At 33.0% G+C, this 18,720-nt stretch overlaps 1 protein-coding gene across 1 annotated transcript; it reads left to right on the top strand.

The window, feature by feature from the left end:
• The first annotated feature begins 16,188 nt into the window (after positions 1 to 16,188).
• On the top strand, positions 16,189 to 17,094 carry LOC145029650 (uncharacterized). Its single transcript, XM_078978143.1, has one exon. It carries the CDS (start codon positions 16,189 to 16,191, stop codon positions 17,092 to 17,094), a length of 906 nt encoding a protein of 301 aa, XP_078834269.1.
• Positions 17,095 to 18,720: the final 1,626 nt, after the last annotated feature.

Here is an 18,720-nt window from a genome sequence, read left to right as displayed (position 1 = left end):
GACCGAAGTCCGAAAAATGACTGAGCATAACATAGCATATCTTAAACATATCAACTAGCATAAACACATATCATGCATACTGCATCGGACCGAAGTCTGGAACACATAACAAAAAGACATGCTTGAATCACAAAGACATCAAGCACACTGAACTACTGCATCGGACCGAAGTCCGGAACTACTGCTAACTAGACAGGCCGACATTGTGGCCGTAGACATGTTCCTACTGGAAGGAAAACTCACCTCGTAGTGCTGGTTGCTGTGATGCTAACTCTAAAAGTGGCTGACCGTCGCTCCGGAACTGTCCGACTACAATTTCCAAAAACACTAGATCAGTTACTGGTAAATGATCTTGGGGTCAAACGACTATATTACCCGTGGTCAAAGTCAACTTCCAGTTGATCGGACTCGTCGAGTCAGGGCGCAGACTCACCGAGTCCCTCCTTTACTAACTCTGACTTTAACTCACTGAGCCCCTTTCCCACTCACTGGTTTACTCTGAACTCACAACTCGAAGGGAAAACAGGGACTCGCGACTCGACTCATCGAGTCCGACGAACAACCCGCCGAGTCCTATCGCAGATTCCATGTAATCGAATTCTAATCCATTCTAGGGCCTCTAACTCGTAGATTTGAGCCCTTGTGACCATCTGAACATGTAAAGTTGCTGACTTTACGTGTAACTACGAAGGAATGAAGCCATTTCACTCAAACACTACTTTTCTCGGGAAAAATTCATCCGACTCGCCGAGTTGTAGAACAACTTGTCTATTCTAAGGCAATCTTCATCGGAATCACCGAGTTGCTCATCCAACTCGTCGAGTCCAAGGCTATCTTCATATGACTCGCCGAGTCCATTCAGTCCCTTTTCCATACATGCCTGATTTGAGCCATGCAGCGACTCTAAGTCATAGATCCATGCTTCTAGGGCATTCTTATCACGTAAAGTTGAAAAGTTTATGTGCATGCATGGCTTTAAAGGCTTCAAATTCCAAAGCTAAGCTCTTAATGGGGTTCTAAGATCAAGAGGGACCTCACTCACAACCATAGCTGAAACTTTACACTACTAGAATGCAATGAGGGTCCAGATCTGAAGTAGGACCCAATCATAAGGCTTAATCATAAAGGATTTGGGGTTTTTGGGCTTAAAAGCAACAATTTGGGGACAAACAAGATCTACTAGATCAATAAACAAGATGGAGGCTTTATTACCAGAAAAGATGACCACAACTAAGTGTGTTCTCGATCTACTTCCTCTTCCTTGAACTCCTCAATCTTCTCCTTCTTCTACTTGCTCCAAAAGTTCCTTCACAAAGCAACAATCACTCACACACTAAAAAAGGGGGCTAGGGTTCGGTAAGAGATGCTCTGAGAGTGATTGAGGTGAGGTTGGGGTGTATAAGTGTGTTTAAATAGGGTACAAACCCTTAAATTAGTGTTTCATCCAGACAGGAGAACTCGCCGAGTACAACGTATGGACTCGCCGATTCGCCAACTTAACTTGCATGATCAACCCGTCTCTACTCGACAAGTCGGGATACAAACTCGTCGAGTACCCCTCAAGAAATGAAAACTTTAATTAAATCACATACCCAAAATGGAGCGTTACATCAAAGCACCTACTTGGATAAGGTGTTGAAACAGTTCAATATGAAGGATTCCAAGAAAGGTGAATTACCTATCCTAAGCAATACCAAACTGAGTAACACTCAGAATCCGAGTACCGAGGCTAAGATAGAAAGATGATTCGAGTACCATATGCTTTCGTAGTTGGCTCGAGCATGTATGCTATGACTTGTACTCGCCCTGATGTGGCCTTTGCTTTGAGCATGGTCAGCAGATATCAAGGGAATCCTGGTAAGGCTCACTGGACTGCAGTAAAGAACATTCTTAAGTACCTACGGAGGACTAAGGAATGGGTCCTTACCCTCGGTGGGAGTGATGACTTGAAAGTGACAGGGTATCGTGATGCCAGATTTCAGACAGACAGAGATAATTTCCTCTCTCATTCAGGCTGGGTATTTACCGTAAATAGAGGAGCAATAACTTGGAAAAGTTCCAAACATGAGACTGTAGTTGATTCAACGTGTGAATCAGAGTACATAGCGGCAAGCGAAGCGGCGAATGAGGCAATATGGTTGAAGAACTTCATCGGAGACCTTGGAGTTGTACTAGCTATAAATTAGCCTATGGAGATTTTTTGTGATAGCGAGAGTACAGTTGTCTTGGCCAAGGAACCAAGGATCATGGAAAATCCAGGAACATCGACAAGAAATATCACTTCATAAGACACCAGATAGAAGAAGGACTCCTCGTAGCAAAGATGGTATCGTCATAGGAGAACCCATCAGATCCCCTTAAGAAGGGATTGAGTAGGGTTAAGCACTGCAGCATGCGAGGAGCATTGGGCTGAAGGGCGATATTAGTTTCAATGATTAGATAGTTGTTTAGAAACTTGTAATAGATAAAATGTAATTGACATTTGATGATTAAATAAAAGATGTTTTATTTACAAGTAAAGTTACTATCTTGTGTCAATTGTTTACTATTGTTTCATTTTGCATGTTTTGACTTCCAGAATAATTAAATTATTCAAACTATCCACAATCGATCATACTTGGGAAGAAGTTATTAAGGCAAGACTATCATGAATTTGGCTTGTAGATTATCTAAAGTGTTTAGGCATAGCAAAGTTTGCTACAACATTCATGAGTGCTCATAAGGTTTGAGTATTGGATTAAACCCACGCTCACTTGAATCACTTCATGGAATTTATCACGAGTGATGGTGAGATGATAATATCATATATTCTTCAAACCAAGAGATATGAGTTTTTGACTATGAGTTGGTTGTACATTGATAGTGTGAACCCGCATCAGTAACTTGATGCTATAAAATGTGTTATTGTGTATGATTTAACGAGTAGTTAGTACAAGCATATGAGTCGAAGTTAATCTGTTCCTTTTAATCCTTGGAGGATTAAAAGTGATATCTTGGGCCCCTAGATGATTTTGTTTTGACTTATGAGTCGGGCCCGGTCAGAACTCAATTGATGTGTTCAATTGGGTTCTATATCAAACAAATCAGAAATAGGGAAACAAACTGCTGGACAATAAGTATGACTATGCTCCATGCATTTTTTCGCCTAATATCTTGAAGAACAGAGGATTATATGATCCCTTATCTAAAATGGCGCGTCAGAGTTCGACAGCAGCTTTTAAGAGCTATGATTGCTAGTTGCTTCCTGAAGTCGTACTTCTAGCTATAGTTATTAGACTTATCCAAGTGGGAGACTGTTGGATAAGGTGTCTACGTCCATAACTATAATTGGTATGTACTTGACCCGAGAGTAGCATGATCCAATTTGGGTTGCATTCACCAAAACAATCTGATAGGATGAACGATTGAGAAAGAGGCTATCTATGATTCATTAATATACTATAAGTATAATATATTAATAAAGGAATCATTTTATTTAATTAGTATTGGTCAAGAATTAATTTGGAATTAATTTAGTGATCAAAAGAGAGTAATTAAATATACAGGGGCTGATTATGTAAATCAATGATATATATATAGGTTGGGCTAATAATCCATGGTGGATTAGTAATGGGTTAAGCTTATGTAAGAATCCATAATGTGTTAGTCCATAACAAGCCCAAGTGTACGGATTAGGATTTACACATGACCCTTGGATTCCTACACTATATATATATATATATATATATATATATATATATATATATATATATATATATATATATATATATATAGTGTAGAAATCCAAGGGTCATGTGTAAATCCTAATCCGTACACTTGGGCTTGTTATGGACTAACACATTATGGATTCTTACATAATGTGTTAGTCGATAACAAGCCCAAGTGTACGGATTAGGATTTACACATGACCCTTATATATATATATATATATATATATATATATATATATATATATATATATATGTGTGTGTGTGTGTGTGTGTGTGTGACCCCATGGCCTAAATTGGTTACCCTTGTGTTCTTAGAGTTCATAGAGCCGATTTTGAGTGCATAGTAATCTCTCTCAAGTTCTCCAAATTGTTGGTGGTATTTTTTGAACGATTTGAGGCATCACACTTAGGGTGCCAAGTTCTTAAAAGCTAAACACAACAAGCTACAACAAGAGGTAATTCTATAACTAGTTTTATGATTCAAATGTCATGTTGCATGCTAGATAAGGCTTCATGCTTTGGAAAAATTGTTTGCATTTATAACTAGAGAAAACTTATTTCAGAAGCATCTAGGGTTGCATGTGCACCATAGGAGTGTTATAGTTCTCAAAACCCTTCAACCTCATCATAAGATAAGATCGCATGTTTAATAAAATTGTTCTCGGGAGGACTTAAACACTAGCTCAAGGATGGCTAGCTTTCTTAGCCATAACGGAGGAAATCGGAACAACAAAAACAAGTAAGATGAAAAGAATTACCTTTACAATAAGAGAATGACGACTTGAGAGAATAAAAAAGAAATTAGTTGAAGCCCTGATTTATAGCACGGAAGAGATAAGAAATATGATTTGACTTCTTCTCAGTTACCTCGAGATGGATAAAACTTATCCATTGAGATGTAAATTTTAAAAATGTCTTTTTTTTCTCTTTAACTTAAGTTATTCTTTTAATATTTTCGAAATTAACTCTTACATTTTCAGGAAAAACTTGGGGGATAATTTTTAGGGTCAGGATCCTCAAAGACTTTTGGGATCCTCAACCCTCATCAAATACTCAGGATCCTTAATTATCTCAGGATCTCGTCTATTACCATTATCATTATTTACCAATATTTATAATGGTTATATTTTGTTCTTAATTAACACATGTGCAGAAACAGTTAAGAGAAGACTTATTCTCAACGAAGATTATTTTCAACTATGCTAAAGACCCAGAATACCAAATCAAATAATGTTCATGAAATTGGTCATGGTGGATCCCGAAAATATCGGACATCTTGTTGGCTAGTTTAGATTGTAAATTGACACTTGTATCTCGCACACAAGACATTGTTTTTTCTCTGAGCTTACTATATGAGATTATTCACTTTTTCTTTCTGAAATATTCTCTGTAATCACCATTTTACATTAATAAAATCATCAAGGAATGTAATCATTATCACCTCCCAAAGTTTTTTTTATCAGAGATCATAGCAAGAATCATGGGCTTTCCTTGTAAACCACTGTGTCATTCACTTTTATCCTTTGCTATTGCACTATTCGAACATCACAACCTCTCATTCAATTTGGTTGATTAGTAATTGTGTAATTTTTTACCAAAACACATATGAATATGAATAAGTATATACATAAGGTAATTCAATACACATGAATATGAATAAGTATATGCATATGCATAAGAATAAGTATATGACATATCGATATTAATGAGTACATGCATATGCATATGAATATCTATATACATACTCATATGAATAAGTATGTATACCTGCATATGCATATCCATAAGAATAAATATATACACGTGAATAAAAATAAGTGTATGCATATGCATGTGAATAAGTAAATGGATATGCATATGAATAAGTATATGCATATGCATATGAATAAGTATATGCAAATGTATAAGAATAAGTATATGCATAAGGATAGTAAACACGCGTGATTAAGAAAAAAATAACCTTGTTTTGAGGTCATATTACGAAGTTATGTATGTTCAAATTTGAGTAAATAATTTATAAAATGTTGTTATAAAACCTGAAAAACCCAACAGCCCTTGTTTAGAGTTGTATAAGTCGGTGAATTCTGAACAAATTAAGATGTTTTTAGAGTTTAAAATGAAGCGCACATAGAATACTAAAATTTAGAAAAGATGTCCTTGTTCCAAGGTCATATGAGGAAATTATGTTTGTTCAAAGTTAATTGAAAATTTTATAAAATGTTGGAACAAAAACCAAAAAACCCAACAACCCAGGTTTATAGTTGTATAAGTCGTTGAATTCTTAACTGGTTAAGATTTTTTTGAGCTTAAAATGAGGCCTACACTGAATACTACAATCTAAAAAAATAACCTTATTCTGAAGTCATATGAGGAAGTTGTATATTTTCAAAGTTGAGTAAAAATTTTATAAAATGCTGAAAGAATAACCAAAAAAAAATCCAATGCCCATGTTTAGAGCTTTATAAGTAGGTGATTTTTTTAACAAATTAAGATGTTTTTTGAGCTTAAAATGAAGCCCGCGTATAGTACTACAATCTAGAAAAAAGTGACATTATTCCAAGGTCATATAAGCAGGTTATGTATGTTCAAAATTGAGTAAAAATTTTATTAAACGCTGTAACAGAAATCAAAAAAATCCAACAACCCATGTTTAGAGCTTGATAAGTCTTTGAATTCTTAACAAATTAAGATATTTTTTGAACTTAAAATGAATCTCACACAGAGTACTACAATATATAAAAAAAATTGACATTGTTCCAAGAGTACTACAATATATAAAAAAATGACATTGTTCCAATGTCATACGAGGAAATATGTTCAAAGTTGAGTAAAAATTTTATTAAAAGCTTAAACAAAAACCAAAAAACCCAACCCATGTTTAGAGCTTGATAAGTATGTGAATTCTTAACAAATTAAGATATTTTTTGAGCTTAAAATGAAACTCACACAGAGCACTACAATCTACAAAAAGATGACCTTGTTCCAAGGTCATATAAAGAAGTTATGTATGTTCAAAGTTGAATAAAATATCTATAAATTGTTGAAATAAAAACCAAAAAACCCAATGAACCATGTTTAGAATTGTATAAGTAGGTGAATTATTAATTGATTAAGAAGTTTTTTGAGCTTAAAATGAAGCCCACATAGAGTACTCTAAATCCAGAAAAATAACAACATTGTTCCGAGGTTATATGACGAAGTTATGAATGCTCAAAGTTGAGTAAAAAAATTATAGAAAGTTGAATAAAAAATTTATAAAATGGTGAAACGAATAGCAAAAAACCCAGAAACTCTTGTTTAGAGGTGTATAATTCGATCAATTCTTAATAGATTAAGATGTTTTGTAAGTTTGAAATAAAACTCACACAAAGTACTACAATTTAGAAAAAACTGACCTTGTTACAAGGTCGTATGAAAAAGTATGTATAAAATTGAGTAAAAAATTTATATAATGTTGATCCAAAAATCAAAAAAAACACATGCATCAATCCAATACATATGTTTACTTGAAATTTTTTTTTTTTATAACTTTAATGTCTAGTAATAAGCTTTATACATTTGACATTAAGAAACTTGTTAATTATTTATATCAAATACTAATTAGATAATTATATAATATGTCATATGCTTAAGTTAATTACCAAATCATGCTTACTAATTTACAGTAAACGAATGTACTATACATGTGAACCTTTTTTTTTAAAGAAAAAAATATATGTATTTGATTGATGCATATGTTTTTTTTCACATTGTTTCTCAATGTGCAATCCACAATTTAGTGATATAGACCGCTAACAAATCCAAACTTTGAATCTCCATCTTTGATTTTGATTTCTTTCATTTTTGTTTGAAGTAATGATATAAGTTATGAAATTTGAACCTTTTCTGTTTGACCCATGGCGAATCCAAGCTTTGAATATTCATCTTTGATTTTGATTTCGACTCCAACTTATTCTTCAATTGGCGCCACCCAAAGGTGGCGCAAACCAAAGACGAATGCGTCTCATAACTCTAATATCGACACTATGACAAATCTTCAAATGTATGATAAATTAAATTTTGTTGAGTTCGTAAGTTCGTCCCTGTAATTTGAGTTCGTGTTGAACTTGATTCGAATGATATAAATCCCATACAAATTTATTCAAGGAGAAATTAATAAAAAAAATAATTTTTAATTCACTTGTTAATAACAAACGTATGAACAAAAAATCGACCTTAATTTTCATTTACTATAAAAACAATTATAACCACATCATCTAGTGACTTACATAAATCCAACTCAAGACCTACGTGAAAATCAATTTCGAAATACTAACAATATTTTTACAATGCCAGAGTTTGAAACGTAGACCTTATGAAAGTTCACACCTCAACCACAAGCTCCTATCCTGGAGGCAAAATTCTCATCTACTATTAGAATCGTATGTGTTTGTTAATCATTAAAACATTGAATCCAAACAATTAGCGTATGTCCAATTTGATAAGATGATTACTAGTTGAGTTTGCCAACTACATCTCCGACCGTTGTTTTACACAAGCATTACATGTAACAGTGTGGTGCAAACATATGCATTCAATGCAACTTGAAAGTATTATTAGAAAAGAAGGCACCAACATGGGTGTCATGGATGAAATCCTAACGTGTATCATTAGAAAAGAAGTTAAGAATGTGATCGACAGGATAGACGACTCAAATTGATGGATACGACAACTTTAGTGATGCGATTTGTAAAACGGCCAAACCTGCGATGGAAAATGTCAGTATACAGGTTATAAGAAAACTTCATCATAACATTAATCGTTGTAATATTCTTTTCTTAAATAAAATATAGAATATTAAAAAGAAATAACGATAAACAAAAATAGATAAGGATAGTTTTATTTGTCGTGGTTGTTGGCTTTTGCCATCAATTTTTAAATTCTTGGGGGTCCATCTCCGCAACTCGTCGAACAATTAAGTGTGTCTCATTTACTCCTTTATGTGAATCCTTCACTTTGCACATGCATTTGGCATCATACACATACATATATGTATACATATACATTTTATGTAGGCCATGTTTCTTTTTTCTTTTTTTTTTTTTTGTTACATAACTTCTTAAAAAAGCATTGATTGGATAAATTATATTCAATTTTTTTAGAAAAAAAAAAATATTTGTGAAAGTAAAAAAAGTAAATGAGAGTGAATTCATAATAATATAGATATTAACAAGTTTTTCCTTGTATTAACTACAAAAAAAAAATGCACATATAGCTCAATGATTAATTATTGTCCTCGTTTAAATAGAACATATATTAAAGGACTTCTAGCTCAAAGATATCATATATTAAAGGACTTCTAGCTCAAAGATATCACATGATGCCCTATATCTTTGAGGTTTTAGTCTCATTAGAATTAGATGTTAGCTTAAAAATATTTGTTGGTTAAAAGAAATTAAATAGAACATATATAAAAGCTGATTTTGAAAGCTTTGAAGAACATATGTTTTTAGCTTTATTTTAAACGAAAAGTTTTATCTAAAAATACTTAAAGTGACGTTAAAAAAAACTTTCTATCCGATAATTTACAAGAATGTCATAAAAATATAACTTATATATTCATCTTTTTAAAGGGTTGTTTTCTTTTACTATATAATTTTATATATTTCAAAAGTTTAAAGTTGCTTTTTGCCAAATAAGTATAGAAAAGGTTATACCGTCATTTCTCAACTACAACTATATTTTTCAACTACAACTTCCAACTATCTTATACTAATTTTTAGATACTTTTGTTAAACATGTCCAAACAAGACACTAATCCTATTTGAATAATAAGATTTTATGTGCTAATATACAAATATGGTTTTACCATTACTTTTTTTAGTTATATTTTATGTAAAATCACACGTATCAATACCAGAGACAAAATTGCAACAATATCCTTGTGATTGGAAAAATTTTGTAGTTTTGGTCCAAAACGAAATATTTGTGCACCACTGATCCAATTTTATATATATTGTGTGGTTTTGATCCCTATGGTTGTATTTTCTTGTGTTTTTGGTCCACATCCCACCTAAAATGACTAATATGCCCCTTAAATAATTATACTTTAATTTCTTTTATTTATTTTCTTATTCTTATAATAAAATAAAAAAAAACAAAATAAACCGACCACACACAGACATTGGTATGGGCATATTTAGTTATAAAATTCATGCATGATCTTAATACTTTATGTTGATTTTGTCTCATTTAATGAACAAAAGGTGCTTAATTAGGTTAAATATTTCATTTTCAGCAACAAAGACATGCTCGAAAGGAAAATGAAGCGGAACTAGCTATTGGACGCTTGGATCTTGGATGTTGAAGAAAGAAGGATGTTGCTGGACAGCTTGACCCCTCGTCAGTGTTTTGGCCATATCTCATGAACCGTAACTCCGATTGACGAGATTCAAAATGTTCTGAAAAGTAGACACAATTTCGGACGACTTTCGTGTTTTGAGAAAATGTTGATTCCAAACGTACTCGGCGAGTAGGGTCGATTACTCGCCGAGTTGGTCAGAAGTTTCGCGATTCTGGACGCGCTGACTTGCCGTACACGGGTTTTAAGTGATGGACTCGCCGAGTAGCCTCTGTTTTGTGAAAATCTATATAAAGGGACTTTCAGATCGATATCATAGCATATAGATGAACCCTTGGAGGCCAATTGTCGACTAAAGGTGTTGCTGGAGCGTGGGAAGCAAGGGAATCAACCCTACATTCAATTTTAAGGAGAATCAAGTCAAAATCAAGTTTACTCTTACCTAATCTCTTGTTTGAACTATGTTTTTACCAATTGATTTCGTTTTTGTGCTTGTTTATGCTGTAATCATGAGCTAAAAAGTCATAACTTTTGTTTAGGTAATTGAATTTGTGAACATGGATTGATTATTTGATTAGGATTAATTTTAATTGGTGATTATGTTTTATTAAGCTTGTTAAAGAACCTTATGTGTTAACAATAACTATTCTTCTGTTAATAAGTCAGTAATTAAGTTGTATGAACATCTCTTAGTTGCTAATTTCATATGATTTACGTGACCACATAGTTGTATGTCTAGGAATAACGAATGTGAAACTAGAATTAACTAGAAGATAGGTAAGTTAATGTGTGAGCTTGTGTGATACACCATCAACAAGAGGTTAATTGAATAACCAATTTGATTAGCTAATTACAAGTCTTTCTAAACCCGAATCAACAAACTTGGAAATTCATTAATTTAGACAACTGGTCATTGCTTGAATTAATCTGTTTTCTAAGGATTAGCTATAGCGATTGTGAATCTAATCACTTTAGTCGGTAACCAATGAAGAATTAATCTGATATATTTACCATAAAATCATTCATGGGAACAAATGATTCGAACCTAAACAGAAGGCCTTTTTAATCATTGAATTTAGTTGATCTTTGTTTTCTTAGCTATTAGTTGCTTAGTTTGCGTGTTAGTAAAGTATTTAAGTTTCTAGTCTTGCAAAACTAGAGAAAACTCTTTTTTTTACTTGTTTTATTTAGATAATATTAGCATTTATTCTAATTGTTTACCATTCCCTGTGTTCGATACCCTACTTGCTTGAACTATATTACTAATCGATAGGTACACTGCATTTCGTGTGTTTATTTTGTGTCTAAGTTAGTAGGATTAAAACTAGTTTGTTTCACACACATCAGACATACACACATACACACACACACACACTCTCTCTCTCTCTCCCATCATAACAGCCTCATCTCTCACAATTCTCTTCTCCTCCCATCGAGCAAACTCTACCGAACCCCCACTTGCCTGCCTTGTTCCACCAGACCATTCTTCTGTCCACCTTTCCTTCGAGTTTCATCGTTGGATATTGCATATGTTCTTATTTCTTCGAGCCAACCAAGGTCATCGATTCTGCTGCTTTGCATCTCTCAGATCGATGTCGAAGACAGGGAAGAAAACCCCACAAAGAGTCACCGGTCTCGAAGAATCTGCATATTTGGAAGAATTCTTAGCTCATCATCCCTTTAGTAAGGATTCACACACACACACACTTACACTTTTTGAAATCGATTGAAAGTTTCTGTGTGTGTATGTATTTTTGATTGCAGCTCTCAAGGATCCGATTTAAGGGTGACATCTGGTGGTTCGGGAAAGGGGTGAAGGATGGTGTTCGATTGTGGGTGATTAAGGTGACTTGAGGAATTTATGATTTTGGTATTGCTTAGAAGAAATCACAGAGGGGAAAAAATGCGATCTTGGAAGAAGGAATGATTTTGATGATGAATTGCTTTCACAAGTGTTGAAGGTTGTTAAGTACATAAGGTGTTCGATGAATTGACAAAGAGACAAATAAATTTATACCATTGAAAACGACTCACCTTTGGCTGACCCACACACTCTGTTTCTGTTTCTTCTTTTTTCTTCTTCTTCTTCTTCTTCTTCTTCTTCTTCTTCTTCTTCAACGCCTCACAAAACTATCTGTTCTTTTACATTTTCTCCTATATGTAACGCCTGTGTTTCTGGACTTGTCATTAATGTTGATATAATAGTCTAGGTTAACCTTTGTAACCCGTTTTGAAATAATAGATATGTATTATTTTAGTATTATGTTTTTTGTGCTTAACTGTGTGATTTAATTGAATTAAGAATAAAAATAAGCGTCAAAATGAAATGTTAGATAAGCTCGATATCTATGGATAATGTTATAGTAGTTGAAATGAGGTTTCCTAATATATAAAGAATGTCAAAATCCGAGTTATAACGAAGAAGTTATGACCTGTCGAAATTTCGCGACAGAACCGGCAATGCTAAATGACGTAAAAAGTGAAATTTACGTTAGAGCGATATTTAGCATTAGTGATCTAAACGAATGTTATAGAGTTCGTTAAACCGTGAGCGTGCATAAAAGAATGCCCAAATCTGACTTCGTATGAGGAAGTTATGATTTTTTTAAGTTTCAGCTTAGCAGTATGCAGCCCGAATACTCAATTCGAGATCAAGTGATTGTTGGTTGAAACAATCTAAATGAGAATCGAAGATCTCGTTGATAGTAGCGCATTGGTGAAAAGACAGACGAAAACGGATGTCAGATGAAGAAGTTATGAATTATAACGGAGTGTTCCTATCCCGGTCTACTAAAAATAAATAATAAAAATAAAATTCAAAATTAGTCGACGGAGTCTTAACAAAAGTTGTAGAGCGTAGTCTCAGCTACGTGTGGATATAAAGAACGTCGAAAACGGATTTAGTATGAAGAAGATATGAATTCCAAAGTTTTTAAATGATTAATATTTATTAGTTAATCTTTAATTCGGATGTATATCCAAAGGAGTCATCTACCCAATCCGAATTACGCCCAGCGTAGTTGAGTACGCCCAGCGTACCCCGATGCATGCACCGCCTCGGACTCGAGTGATCCGATGACGCATGTAGTTTTGGTCACGTACGCCCCGCGTAATTGAGTACGCCCAGCGTACGTGCAAGGCTCAGCCTCTATAAAAGGCATGCGAGGGCAGCCGACTTCTTTTGCCAAATTCTCTCCTCTCTCCCCCGTTTTTCATCGTTTTACGTGCTAGAAATATCTCGAAGCCCCGGTATTAATCCTGAGCCCCGAAGCAAGTCCCAAAGCCCCGAAGATCCCGAGAAGTAACATTCCTGAGCCGAAGCTCTACCCACGAGGAGCCCGGTTTTTGTGAAGATCTTCCAGATCTACCGAAGAATACTACTTCTGCAAGTCATAGTGCTGTCCGATCATCTTCTAATCAAGTGAGTGTCTAGTTACTTTCCTCTAACGCATAATTATGAAGTATTTTATATAAAATACGTGTTATGCGTATATTTTGTTGTTATATGTGTGAATGTATCTTCACTTTCTTCTATCTCATAGATCTGATTTATTCTCTATGAAATATGTGTTATGTGTGTATGCCTCATATATTATGTGGGATATGTATTGATTGAACATGTTATACAGATTTTAAACTATGTATAAAAATATATATTTTTATCTACTAATATGTTGGGTAGAACATGGGTAGATAGTTGATGTGTGATAAATAGATGAGAGGCATCGATGTTGTTGATGTTGACCTAGTCATCTAGCGGAGTATGGATGATGACCACGGACTCTTTCTAGACAGTCCAGTGGAACGCTAGCAGATTCATAACCTGTAGGTGTTGTGAACGATGTGTTCACCGGTGTACTCTATCCCCCTCATGGTTGCCTTTAGGATATCTACTATTGAGGAAACCCCTTAGCAGTAATGTCCGTCCCGATGAAAATCCTAGATTAGGTCCCTTGAGATAGATGTTGTTTTAGGAACATAAAGTGAGGATAACGGGAACGGGTAATCGGGTTATTGTTGGTTGGTGAAAATTAAATATAATTATTTATTGTAGATTGAAAACCCAATATGCTCACTAGGCTTCCAAGCCTGACCCACTCAGTTTTATTTGTATTACAGGAAATGACGCAAAGGCATAAGATGGATGAATCATCAAGTTGTTTTGTTTACAAGTTTGTATATGTATATATTTGTTGAATGACTTGTAATGTTATCGTTTATGCTTTATGGTCTGTATCGGAACATGACATCCCTTGTTTTGATTATATAATGAAAATGCATCTCTTGATGAAATGCTTTGATAAATATTATTTTATCCTATTTTGTTTTTGGGAACAAATTCCACAAGTCTTTTAAATCAAAAGGATTTACTCTGAAATTATTATTATTAAAAAAAAAAACATAAATGAAATCAGTCTTTTCTGACCGAAATTTTAGGGATGTCACACTATATGATATTCATCACAATCTTTTCTCCTTCTCTTGCATATTAATGAACAACAACTCCAAATTAGAACCAAATCGATTAGAAGGGTCGTGTTGATGGGGAAGTGTTATCCAGCATGAGGAAGGAAAGATGGGGGTGATGGTGGGATTGGATGTTTATGGTGGACAATGGTGGCAGTCAATGGTGATGGTGGCGAATGGTGGTACCAATCGGTGGTGATGGTGACGACCACTAGTGGTGATATGTTCTTTCTTTCTTGAGAGAGAGAGAGAGAGAGAGACTGTGTGTGTATGTGTTTTTGTTGAGAGGGTGAAAGAGAAATGGTGGGCAGATCTTTTTTTTAAGTTATATATATATATATATATATATATATATATATATATATATATATATATATATATATATATATATATATATATATATTAATTTAACATATATGTTTCAGCAATTAAAGAAAATTAAAAATATAAGTTATAAGTGCAAAATCGTCTTTTCAAGAGTATATGGCCTAAAAACAATAGAAAGATCTAAAATTGGACGAGTGGTGCACTAACATTTCGTTTTGAATTAAAACTACATAATTTAAGCAACTACAGTGATCATTTTTGCAATTTTGTCCAATACGAGATGAAATATCTTCCTTTACTGTACGGCATTACCACTCATGGAAAATTTGTTCGACACGTTTATATTATTTTTATCTATTGTTCCAAATATTTTACGGATTAGAAGAAGCTATTTTCAAGTTTTTTATTTTCTGATTGTACCGATATAGAAATAAATCATCTATTTATAAAATACAATAACTTTACATTGCTAGATTGCTAAGATTTTTTTATGGTTATAAAACATTTTTCAACTAATTTATATAAAATAATGGAATTTTTTTTATAAAATACAATAACTTAGGCACATTAATCTTTAGTTAGTTGAGCAACCAAGTCTTCAGATCCAACAAGTCAAACTACAGTACAAGTCAAAACAGTACTCTGTTTTTTTTTTACCTTCTCTTTTTTTTTTTTTTTTTAAGTTTTTTTAATCAACAAAAAACTCTTCAGTTTGCCCATTCTTCTCCACATGGTTACAACTGAAATATCTTCCAGGCTCTAAATAGCTAAATCCAGGGTAAATTTAAGTTTTTAGGTACGTAGTATTAAAGTCTTAAGTCTGTATTTAGTAAAATTTTGTATGGTAATAGTAATAACCAATTTAAAGAGAGTGAATTTTGGAATCCTCGTTTAATGCACAGGTGTGCTGGCCATTAACTCTCTCTCTCTCTCTCTCTCTCTCTCTCTCTCTCTCTCTCTCTCTCTCTCTCTAGTTTTCAGTTACAATAGAATAAGACAGTTCATATGACATAACACTCACAAAGATGAATCAATCTCGCATTCCATAACCTTCAAGCTCTCCATTTTCTTTAACCCTAGGCAACGAATATATATTATTATATATGTGTATATATATACAGAGAACAAGATTCATTCACCATCTTTGTTTTCTTCCTCGAAAGATGACAAAAAGAACATCTTCTTTGTAGTTTTCTCTATAAACATAGCATCTTCTTCATCTCTCTCCCTCTCTTTCTCTCTCATCCAAGAAGAAACTTATCGATATATGATGATTGATTATATCTGGGGTTGAATCTTTTTTGTGGGTTTATACTTTATACTCTATAGTATATGAGTTTAAAAATGAGAAATTTAGCGACTTGCTATAGTGAACATGCAATCAAGGTTTCAGATTCGTATTGTTCTGGGAATTCAAACAATATTTACATCTCTCCAACCTTCAATCCTGCAATCCAAGATGAAGTTTCAATCCTCTACAAAGTCAAACTCTCTTCACAAAACCTTCTGTTCATCACACTCACATGGTCAACTCACAACATTGACTTCGCCTTCACAATCTCCATCAACGAACCCCATTCTAACTCTTCTAAATCCTTTTGTTTGAGAAAGATCAAAGGGTCAAAAAAGCTTGAACCTTTTGATTCAAAGATTGAACTCATTTGGGATCTCTCGAAAGCCACCTATGAAATAGGTCCTGAACCGGTCAAAGGGTACTTTCTTGCAGTTTTGGTCAACTCTGAGATGATTTCCATTGGCGACATTGAAGATTTGGAGCTGAAGAAGCTTGTTTTCGATTACCCTTTTGCTAAATCTTCGTTGGTGTCTCGTAGTGAGAGGTTTTATGGAAACGCTGAGTATTCAACGAGGGCGAAGTTTTTTGAAACGGGAACATGGCATGATATAACGATCACATGCATAGCAGATGATCGAAGAGGTAGAAATTCATTGAGTTTGTGTGTTTCTATCGACAGAAAGAATGTCATTCAAGTGAAGCGATTAAGATGGAATTTTCGTGGTAATCAAACGATGTTTTTGGATGGAAATCTTGTGGATTTGATGTGGGATGTTCATGGGTGGTTTTTTGATTCAGATTCGAATATGAAATCAAGAAAAAAAGGTGGGATTTTCTTGTTTAGACCAAGAAGTGGATTTGATAGCAGATTGTGGTTCGAAGAGAAGAACTTGGAGAAAGAACAAGAAAAAGTTGGTGCTTCTTTGTTGATTTATGCTTGTAAGAATCCAGATTGATATGAAGTTTTTGTTATTAATTAACACTTACATATGAATTTTCAGTGTCAATCGTTAATCATACATGTTTTAAAACGTTGATTTTACTGGAAATTCATACAGTTACTGATTATTTTTTTTCGGAACGTTTTTTTTCCGTTCAAAAATAATTTTTTTTATGGATTTTAATCTTGTGTGAAGATGAAACAAGTGGTTAGATGTGTTGTTTAATTTGTTTTTTTCTTTGATGTGATTAATATTAATTGTGTTACCTTAAATACATGAGTATTTAATGTGATGATTTAGAATTTGATCTTCTAATTGTTTAGCTGTTTTATTTTATTATGTTTCTTTTTTGGTACAACGTACATAGACTTTTCAATAAGTCCATATTATAATATAATCAAACTTTCATACACGAAATTCTATTTTCTTGCATTCTTCCCATTTGTCTATTTTGATTCGTCTATTTTGTGGATAATTTAATTTAACTTTGCAATGACTTTATGTTTAAGATATTATCCATATTAATAGTTAAAATCAATGGGTGAGAAACCAGGTTACCCTCTTTGAGCTTTGTGAAAATAATAATATTGTGATTAAATCTTCAATTAAAGCTTTAAAATGGTACTACATAACTTACCATCTTCATCATCGTTTTTATCGTTAAATGTTACAATCTCAATCTTAATTTTAAAATCCTAAATATTAAAAACGATTTTGGTTATATTATGATCTATCTAAATGAATTCTATACTAATATCTTAAGATATTCACTATGATTTTAAAATCTTTACCAAATCTGATCCTATCTTTTTTGTTTTTAGTATAAAGTCTTGCCTAAAACAATTCTTTCATACAATTTGAAATTGAACACACATACATGTCGTAAATGACAAAAATTCTTATTATTACAATTTTATCCGTTCATCTTGAATTAGACAAAACATCATGATATATATGATGTTACGTTTTAAGTTATATATAATCACAATTATCTTGTTTTTTTTTTGTATTTTTCATACTTTCTACTTATTTTAGTGGTTTTTAGCAAAAGTAATTATGATTCTTTATTAAAAAGTTAAAGTTAATTTCACTATTAATGTATTAATCCATTTCAAGTTATAATAACAATTATACATACAAAATATTGCAAAAACAATAATAATAATATTTCAGTTGCTAGGATCTTTTGATATTACGATTACGAATTCAAAATCTTATCAAAAGTAAAACGATTTTACGAGATCATGATTTTACCAACTTTGATTTTTATTATTATTTCAGTTTTACGGAACATTAGAACGTTTAATAAAAGATTCATATTAAAGTACAATTTGTTTTTCGTGAAAAAGATTCTATGCTTAAAGGACATATTTGTTGGTTATTAGTTTCACAAATAAATTAATACAATTTGTTCAATATTTAATTTGTATAAGAAAAATGATAAACAATTTTCTCATGGACCCCATTCGTACGTGAGCAGTGGATCGTGGAACATCAACGGTTTACGATTTAACGTTGTAACAAACGTTGGGCTCTTACTGTAATAACATATTTATTTATTTATTTATTTATTTTGGGAACAATTTAATTTTATCAACTAGTAAAAAACTAAAAAAAAATGACAAAACAATCAATCAGAAG

This window comes from Lactuca saligna, chromosome 2 (genome assembly GCF_052625555.1).
Source record: "Lactuca saligna cultivar CGN05327 chromosome 2, ASM5262555v1, whole genome shotgun sequence".
Taxonomy (NCBI): domain Eukaryota; kingdom Viridiplantae; phylum Streptophyta; class Magnoliopsida; order Asterales; family Asteraceae; genus Lactuca; species Lactuca saligna.
The sequence above is the reverse complement of the archived record's forward strand: the minus strand, read 5'-3'. Positions and strand labels throughout refer to the sequence as shown.

Coding starts and splice junctions, on each gene's coding strand:
- LOC145029650 (XM_078978143.1), top strand. CDS start 16,189: ATGAGAAATTTAGCGACTTGCTATAGTGAACATGCAATCAAGGTTTCA.